Source organism: Colobus angolensis, unplaced genomic scaffold (assembly GCF_000951035.1).
Source record: "Colobus angolensis palliatus isolate OR3802 unplaced genomic scaffold, Cang.pa_1.0 Scaffold85, whole genome shotgun sequence".
Lineage (NCBI taxonomy): Eukaryota > Metazoa > Chordata > Mammalia > Primates > Cercopithecidae > Colobus > Colobus angolensis.
Window position 1 is genome coordinate 4,379,144 of NW_012122376.1, and position 9,264 is coordinate 4,388,407.

The window sequence follows — 9,264 nt, forward strand, 5'->3', positions numbered from 1 at the left end:
GACCTTGTCTCTATTTAAATTAAAAAAAAAAAAAATATATATGTATATACACACACACACACATATTTATATATTTTATATATAAAAACATATATATAATTTATTGTTTTAATTTACTGATGAAATACTTGTAATATGTTTTGCCTAGTACATGGTATGTATTTGCTGAATGTTTCATAACAATTAATGAGGGATTTCCTCTTCTTAGAGATTATTTCTTCATGTATGGGTTTTTCTTTCTGAACTCCCTATTCCTTTCATTTGCCTGGTCAGATTTTCTTTATAGCAGTTATCCCGTTAATTAGATAGTCTTACTGGTGGAGGGTTTGTGTTGGGTGCTGGGGTTGGGTGAAGTTAGTGTGGCGCCATGGCCTATGCAGACTGTGGTTTGAATCTTGATATTGGAGGTGCTGTTATGCCATGTTCCTCTTAGAAGCTGTTGGAAAGAGGAGGCTTGGAGTTGCCCTTGTTAGGCTTCTGGGACTGGTTGAAAGGAATAACGTGAATTTTGGTTAGGGAGACTAGTAATTAATTGAGTAGATGTAGTTTGACTGTTGGATTCTTTATATGATGTTCACTTGTTTTTTAAGCTTTATTTTTTTAAAAACAGGTATGTATAGATGTGTCGCTATAATGGTCAAAGTTCATTCTTGTGATCATTGAAATCATTAAATATTCTGTCGTGTGAACACATGCAGTTAAATGATAAACCCCATAATGTTATAGAATCCAGAGTTCAACTGAACGCCAGGGGTAATTGGTATTTGAGGGGACAGATTGGTATTCCCAAAGAAGAAATCTTTGCAAAACTCTGTAACTTGCCATTTAAAAATCTTGTGCTTTCATTGTAGGACAATATAACTGTCTCTTGCAAACACAAATGGTGTTTCTGGTGACTTTCATTCTTATAGACTGTGTCCAGTCTCTTTCTTAATAGCAAAGGGTGCAACGATGTTTTCACCTGAGTATTGAAAGAAACTGGTGAGTCAGTGGGGTGGAGAGACAGAGGAAGACTGTCCCTAACTGTAAGTCCCTTATACCGGCAGGGTAAGTGACCGAGGATGAGGTTCCTGAGGCTAGGCAGGGGAAAGAAAATAGGCTTATGGTCTAATCAGTGCATTTCTTCTTAAACAAACCTAGTCAAAATCAGTGTGCTATTGTTTGTGGACAAGTAAAAGAAGAGATTACTTGTAGGTGAGGGATGCTGGTGAAAGACGCTTTGCAAGAATAGTAATTAGAAACAAGATGAAGCCAAAATACTATAATCCAGCACTGATTAATTGAGTTGCTGCTGGCAGAGATGGTAAGAAGATAAAAACATTCATGATATCATCACAAACTCCCAACCTTTCTGTTATTTTACATGGTGTCTTTCTTGAATTTAACCCTGTCTGAAACTATCCAGCTCACTTGCTTTACTGGTTTATGTTAGGTGTTTTTTCCCTACTAGAAAGGAAGCTCCCTGAGGACAGAAATCTTGCCAGTTGTGATCCTGATCTGTTTCCCAACTTTTTTTTTTTTTTTTTTTTTGAGATGGAGTTTCACTCTTATCACCTAGTCTGCAGTCTGGAGTGCAATGCGCAATCTTGGCTGACTGTAACCTCCGCCTCCAGGGTTCAAGCGATTCTCCTGCCTTAGCCTCCTGAGTAGCTGGGATTACAGATGCCCACTACCACGCCCAGCTAATTTTTGTATTTTTGGTAGAGACAGAGTTTTGCCATATTAGCCACGCTGGTCTTGAACTCCTGACCTCAGGTGATCTGCCTGCCTCGGCCTCCTGAAGTGCTGGGATTATAGGCGTGAGCCATCGCACCTGGCTTCCCCAACATCTTTATCATTATTATTATTATTATTATTATTTCTTTTTTTTGAGACAGAGTCTTGCTCTGTTGCCCAAACTGGAGTGCAGTGGCTGGATCTCAGCTCACTGCAAGCTCCGCCTTTCGGGTTCACGCCATTCTCCTGCCTCAGCCTCCCGAGTAGCTGGGACTATAGGCGCCCTATAAAACTAGCCACCTCGCCCGGCTAGTTTTTTGTATTTTTTTTAGTAGAGACAGGGTTTCACGGAGTTAGCCAGGATGGTCTCGATCTCCTGACCTTGTGATCCTCCCGTCTCGGCCTCCCGAAGTGCTGGGATTACAGGCTTGAGCCACCGCACCCGGCCACATCTTTATTATTATTATTATTTTTATTTTTTGAGATAGAGTCTTGTTTTATTACCCAGGTTGGAGTGCAGTGGTGCGATCTCGGCTCACAGCAACCTCTGCTTCCTGGGTTCAAGCGATTCTCATGTCTTAGCCTCCTGAGTAGCTGGGACTACAGGTGTGCACCACTGTGCCTGGCTAATTTTTGTATATTTAGTAGAGATGGGGTTTCACCATGTTGGCCAGGCTGGTCTTGAACTCCTGACGTCAGGTAATCTGCCCGCCTCGGCCTCCCAAAGTGCAGGGATTACATATGTGAGCCACTATGCCCGGCCTATTCCCCAACATCTAAAACAATGCCTCGCATAGTAGATTCTCAGTCACCTTTATTAATGGATAAAAAATGTTCCAGAAGAAAGGGAAACCTCTGTCATTTAGCATCATAAAGGATTATAATATCAAGGAAGGCAAAATGGAAACATGTTTGAATTGCTTGAAGATCTTTTCTCCAAATGAAATTGGAAATGCATTGTGGTGTTCACCTGCAATATTGGAGTTTTGAAAGGAAAACTGCTAATTGTCTGTGAAGGATATTCTCTTTCTCATATCAGTATCATAAATGCACCTTCTCTAGAAAACATGCATTGAAGACCTCAATTACCTCAATTGTTAGGGCTTGTTACTGGGTTGGGGATTATTGAAAGAAAAGTAAGTTATCTATCTTCAGGGGCTATATATTCCAGTCAAGAGGCTCAGCAGAGAGAAAAGACTAAAATAGGAATTACAAGGCCAGACCTAGTGGTCTTGTGTCATAGGAGCCATGGTGTTTAATATCAGACTTTGTTTTAACAATTGAAAGCCCACTGAAGGTGCACTAAAGCAAGCCCTTGATTTATTTTTTGAGTCAAACTTCTTGTGGTGTTTTGTGGGGATAGTGCTTATTGAATTTTGGGTTTCTTTGAAATAATCGCTGTTTGTTTTTCCTTTCTAGATGGAAACTTTTGGGGTAGGACGTTGTCTGCTATCTCCAGTTCCACAGACGCGACCAGTTACGATGGTTTTGGACCATTTATGCCGGGATTTGACATCATTCCCTATAATGATCTGCCTGCACTGGAGGTATTTTACTAGCGTCATGGTGCTTAGCTCATTGTGAATAGAAATTAAAGCTGTTGAATATATGAATTCAAAATACATTATATGACAGTAATGCAAATTTATCTCACTTAAGTTAGGCCACAATTTCAGACTTGTTCTCAGTAGCGAGCAATTAGTTCCCAACACAGAGAAAGCTGAGTTCTGTGATCTATTGTGTACAGCCCGCCAGCTACTTTAGATGTGTGTCCTTCATAACAGTTAATTTGGGTATACCTGCTTACTTGCTAGGTAAAATTTCTGTTTTTAGCTAGCTTTTTAAAATTATGAAGTGGAAGACTTTTAAAGAAAGCCTTAAGTTGGCTTTAAAAAACGATTTACTTTAGATTTAATTTAAGTAATTAATTTCTTTTTTTGAGACAGAGTCTCACTCTATCGCCCAGGCTGAAGTGCAGTGGCACAATCTCGTCTCACTGCAAACTCCACCTCCTGCGTTCAAGTAATCCTCCTGCCTCAGCCTCCCAAGTAGCTGGGACCACAGGTACACACCACCACACCCAACTCACTTTTCTATTTGCTTTAGAGACATGGTTTCACCCTGTTGGCCAGGCTGGTCTTGAACACTTGACTTCAAGTGATCTGCCCACCTTGGCCTCCCGAGGTGCTGAGGTGACAGGCATGAACCGCTGTGCCCAGCCAGATTTAATTTATACTACATTTATATATTAGTAAACAGGTTGGGCATGGTGGTACATGCCTGTAATCCTAGTGCTTTGGGAGGCCAGGGCTGGAGGAGCACTTGTGTTTAGGAGTTCAAGACCAGCCTGGGCAGCATAGGGAGAGCCTGTCTCCACAAAAAAATTTAAAAATCAAGGTCAGGCACGGTGGCTTATGCCTGTAATCCCAGCACTTTGGGAGGCCAAGGCAGGCAGATTGCTTGAGGTCAGGAGTTGAGACCAGTCTGGCCAACATGGTGAAACCCTGTCTTCACTAAAAATACAAAAAAAATTAGCCAGGTATGGTGGTGCGTGCCTGTAATCCCAGCTACTTGGGAGGCTGAGGCAGAAGAATTGCTGGAACCCAGGACACAGAGGCTGCAGTAAGCCAAGATCGTGCCACTGTACTTCAGCTTGGGTGACAGAGTGAGACTCCACCTCCAAAAAAAAAAAAAAGCCAAAATAAATAAAAAATTAGCTGGGCATGGTGTGCAGCTACTTGGGAGACTGAGGCAGGAGGTTCACCTTGAGCCCAGGAGTTTGAGACTTTAGTGGGCCCTGTTAGTGCCGCTATACTCCAGCCTGGGCAACAGAATGAGGCAAAAAAGGAAATGTAGGCTAGTGTAACTTAAAGGTGAAGTATTTGGAGCTTCTGATAATTGAATGGCAGTGAATTTGAAGTCTTCCACTTCAAATTCTTGTGAAGTCAGAATTTATGTTAGTGCAAAAACTTGTTTTGCATACTTCATAGAAAATATGTGTGGTGTATGCTTTCAGATTTCCAAGTGTGGTAGAAAGAAGATTATTAAAACCTATTCCTATTTCTTTTGTAGCGTGCTCTTCAGGATCCAAATGTGGCTGCGTTCATGGTAGAACCAATTCAGGGTGAAGCAGGCGTTGTTGTTCCGGATCCAGGTTACCTGATGGGAGTGCGAGAGCTCTGCACCAGGCACCAGGTTGTCACGTTTGCTGTTTGTGATAAGACTTAATGGGCTCCTGCCCTTAAATTACTTTCCACTAGAGGGCGATGGCATTCTAAGAGCTTAAGTACTTTCTAGTGCTTAGAAACGACTTTTTCCTGTCTCTGGCCTTGTCCTGGGCCCTGTGCAGAGCTGCAGATTTGGCCTTAACAGCGTTTCCTTCCTTGCTGCTCTAAGAGCCTTTCACTGCGAGCCCCCACCAAGCCCTTTGTTGTATTCTCTCCTCCTTTCTCCCAGGGCTGATAGTAGTGTATTTTGTTTACCATTTGAGAGTTCTTGTCACATATTAAATGTTTGTGGAATAAACAAATAAATTAATTTGTTCCCAGAGGGTAGTTATGTCCAGAAAAGCCATACAAAACCCTCAGCTTTGCATCAGCACCTTTTCACTATGTAGAGCAGGGCAGAATGGGCCTCTAGGGAGATAGGGGCCTGACAAAGGAAATAGTTGGTGAGTCTACAAGATTCTCATAGAATAGCCTTGAAATTGTGTGTGTAGTTAAAACGTTTTTACAAATCCGAGGGCACATCAGAATTACACATTTATTGTTGGTAGGGGGACAGTGAAATAAAGATGGCTATTTTCCCTGTGGAAATGAAAATGATCACTAATGGAGTTAAGTTTTTTTCCCCAATAGGTTCTGTTTATTGCTGATGAAATACAGACAGGATTGGCCAGAACTGGTAGATGGCTGGCTGTTGATTATGAAAATGTCAGACCTGATATAGTCCTCCTTGGAAAGGCCCTTTCTGGGGGCTTATACCCTGTAAGTTTCATGTCCCCCCTCTTTCCATTTCCTACTGTTGTAAAATATACCCCTAAAGTATTTATACATCAGCTGATTGTGACAATAATGCCTTTCAGATGGTTTGATTTTACCAAGTGTGCTGTAGGCCACTTGGAATATCTGTAATAAAAACATTTAAGGTACCAGTGTGTGACCCACTTACTTATTGCCTGAAGAATTGAGTGTGCCTTGGAATTTGCTATGACATTGGATTTGGGTGGAAACAATTTACCCTCAAAGGACTCCTGTAGACTCCTGTCCTTTTTTCCAGTGTTCAGAAGCATGGCATATTACTAATTGTTTAAAACCATGACTGGTGAACATAGAGACTGAAAAAATTAATGTTTGTTGTAGTTCATGTCTTGGGTTTGCCTTTCAGAGCCAGTAATTTTTACTGCATCAGAGGTCTCTGAAGTATAGATGGTTTTGCTGAATAGACAAAACTTTTGCTAAAAAGAATTGCTCAGCTTTGTTTTTTAAGCATTTAAACAAAGCATTTCATCTCGACATTGGAAGGAATTGTGAAATTACATCATTGCAGAAATAGCTTTTCTCTTTTAGTTGCAAAAGTATATTGTTTTGTGCCATTTGTGCCTGAAGTATTTGTAATGTTTTAGGGTATGACTTAGTTTGTTGCCAGTAGTTTTAGGCTGGCTGATGTAAACTCTTGTTGAAGTCATTAAGTATCAGCTTCTTGGCCGGGTGCAGTGGCTCACGCCTGGAATCCCAGCACTTTGGGAGGCTGAGGCAGGCAGATCACCTGAGGTCATGAGTTCGAGACCAGCCTGGCCAACTTGGTGAAACCACATCTCTACTAAAACTACGAAAAAAAAAAAAAAATTGTGTGTGTAGTGTGGTGGTGGGCGCCTGTAATCCCAGCTACTTGGGAGGCTGAGGCAGGAGAATTGCTTGAGTCCGGGAGGCAGAGATTGCAGTGAGCTGAGATCACGCCACTGCACTCCAACCTGGGTGACAGCAAGACTCTGGGGATAAGAATGCTTAGTAGAATGCTTAGTGCTGAGAAATGACATGGTGAATTGACCGTCTTTCAGGTGTCGGCAGTGCTATGTGATGATGACATAATGCTGACCATTAAACCAGGGGAGCATGGATCCACATACGGTGGCAATCCACTAGGCTGCCGAGTGGCCATCGCAGCCCTTGAGGTAAAAACTGATAGAGCCACACAGTGTCTATTCTTTAAAGCAATGTCGAAGTGATTTTTAATTTGGGCCCACTGGTATAATAAGACATTCAATAAGAATGCCAGATATTAGAAAACATGAAGTACAGAGGAAAAATTTTAGGAACAAGATATTCTCAAAAAGTAATTTAAACTTGGCCTAGTAGACTGGATTTCCTCCGTGGGCTTCCTGAGTTCGCAGACACCTGGTGCTTTGGGTTCTTCGGCCCTGGCTGGCCCTCACAGAACTCTCAACTGTGACCCACCTACCAGCCCCGTCTTTTTGCTTAGCAAGCAAGTCTTCTTTTAAGTGTGGATTTATAATGTTTTCGGACTGATTTTTTTAAGTGCCTGCTGGAGGCATGCAATTATTATGTAATCTCTGAGGATAGATCTTTGTGGAGGGGAAGAAACTATTGCAGTTTAAGAATTACATTTCCTCCATTGACGTATTCAATTAATGACAGTATGTGAGTTGGATTAAATAAACTTTAATCCTTATTTTGCCATGAATGATTGGCAATAGATTTGTGACAAAGGCAAGGCTCTGAGCTAGTGTATGTTTAATTAGAAATTAATACAGGCTTTGAAAAATAGCAACGGAAGTTAAGTTCCTCTGGTCTTTAGTCATGTGTTTCCTGTGCTTACAGTCCCCGTTGTCCTCCAAAGAACAACAAAAAAAGGACAGTCTTAACATTTATATAATTTTTTTTAAACGTAGGTTTTAAAAGAAGAAAACCTTGCTGAAAACGCAGAAAAATTGGGCATTATCTTGAGAAATGAACTCATGAAGCTACCTTCTGATGTTGTAACTGCCGTAAGAGGAAAAGGATTGTTAAACGCTATTGTTATTAAAGAAACCAAAGGTATGGAGATAAAACATTCACTCAAGATAATTTTTTTAGAAAGACCTAAAATACACTTGGTATTTTATTTTATTTATTTATTTATTTTTCGAGATGGAGTCTTGCTCTGTCTTCCAGGCTGGAGTGCAGTGGTGCGATCTTGGCTCACTGCAGCCTCTGCCTCCTGGGTTCAAGCAGTTCTCTGCCTCAGCCTCTTGAGTAGCTGGGATTGATTACAGGTGCATGTCACCACGCCTGGCTAATTTTTGTATTTTTAATAGAGACGGGGTTTCACCATATTGGCCAGGCTGATCTCGAACTCCTGACCTTGTGATCCGCTTGCCTTGGCCTCCCAAAGTGCTGGGATTACAGGCGTGAGCCACCATGCCCAGCTACACTTGTTTTTTTTTTTTAAGATGGAGTCTTGCTCTCTGTCGCCAGGCTGGAGTGTAATGGTGCCATCTCGGCTTACTGCAACCTCCAGTGCCCTGGTTCAAGCGATTCTCCTGCCTCAGCCTCCCAAGTAGCTGGTATTATAGGCACATGCCATCATGCCCAGGTAGTTTTTGTATTTTTAGTAGAGGCGGGGTTTCACCATGTTGGTCAGTGTGGTCTCGATCTCCTGACCTCGTGATCTGCCTACCTCGGCCTCCCAAAGTGCTGGGATTACAGGCGTGAGCCACCATGCCCAGCTACACTTGTTTTTTTTTTTTAAGATGGAGTCTTGCTCTCTGTCGCCAGGCTGGAGTGTAATGGTGCCATCTCGGCTTACTGCAACCTCCAGTGCCCTGGTTCAAGCGATTCTCCTGCCTCAGCCTCCCAAGTAGCTGGGATTACAGGTGTATGCCACCACGCCTGGCTAATTTTTGTATTTTTAGTAGAGACGGGGTTTCACCGTGTTAGCCAGGATGGTCTCGATCTCCTGACCTCGTGATCCGCCCGTCTCGGCCTCCCAAAGTGCTGGGATTACAGGGTTGAGCCACCACGCCCGGCCGATAACTCTTCCTTTTAAAGCAACTATTCCAACCTCCCAACCTTGGCTGCACTTAAAGAATGACCTGGGGAGCTTTTTAAAAAAATGAGTCAAAGCCTGGCCTTACCCCAGGGATTCTGATTTGACGCATCTGGGGTGGGGCACGGGCATTAGCAATAGCCTTTAAGGTGATTCTGATGTGTAGCCAGGTTGAGAATCGTTGCCATAAAATCTTGAGCTCAGGAAGCGAGTCCCTTTTCAGAATGTGTAGTGTTCACTGGGTTTTGAGTATTGCCTATTTTATGTTAGTTAATCATCTGTATCATATCCAAGTTCCTTTTTTTCTTTTTTAAAATTTTATTTATTTATTTTATTTATTTATTTTTTGAGACAGAGTCTCGCTCTGTGGGGCTCGAGTGTCTGTCGCCAGGCTGAAGTACAGTGGCGTGATCTTGGCTCACTGTGACATCCACTCCTGGGTTCAAGCGATTCTCCTGCCTCAGCCTCCTGAGTAGCTGGGACTACAGGCGTGTGCCACCA

General features: G+C 42.4%; 1 protein-coding gene across 1 annotated transcript in view; it reads left to right on the forward strand.

The window, feature by feature from the left end:
• The window catches only part of OAT (ornithine aminotransferase), a 22,250-nt gene that overhangs the window by 7,346 nt on the left and 5,640 nt on the right, over window positions 1-9,264 (forward strand). Inside the window, exons 4-8 of the mRNA XM_011930209.1 lie at window positions 3,136-3,263; window positions 4,789-4,911; window positions 5,574-5,702; window positions 6,776-6,889; window positions 7,628-7,772. Of these exons, the coding sequence (XP_011785599.1) occupies window positions 3,136-3,263; window positions 4,789-4,911; window positions 5,574-5,702; window positions 6,776-6,889; window positions 7,628-7,772 (639 nt within the window). The remainder of the gene's footprint in view (window positions 1-3,135; window positions 3,264-4,788; window positions 4,912-5,573; window positions 5,703-6,775; window positions 6,890-7,627; window positions 7,773-9,264) is intronic.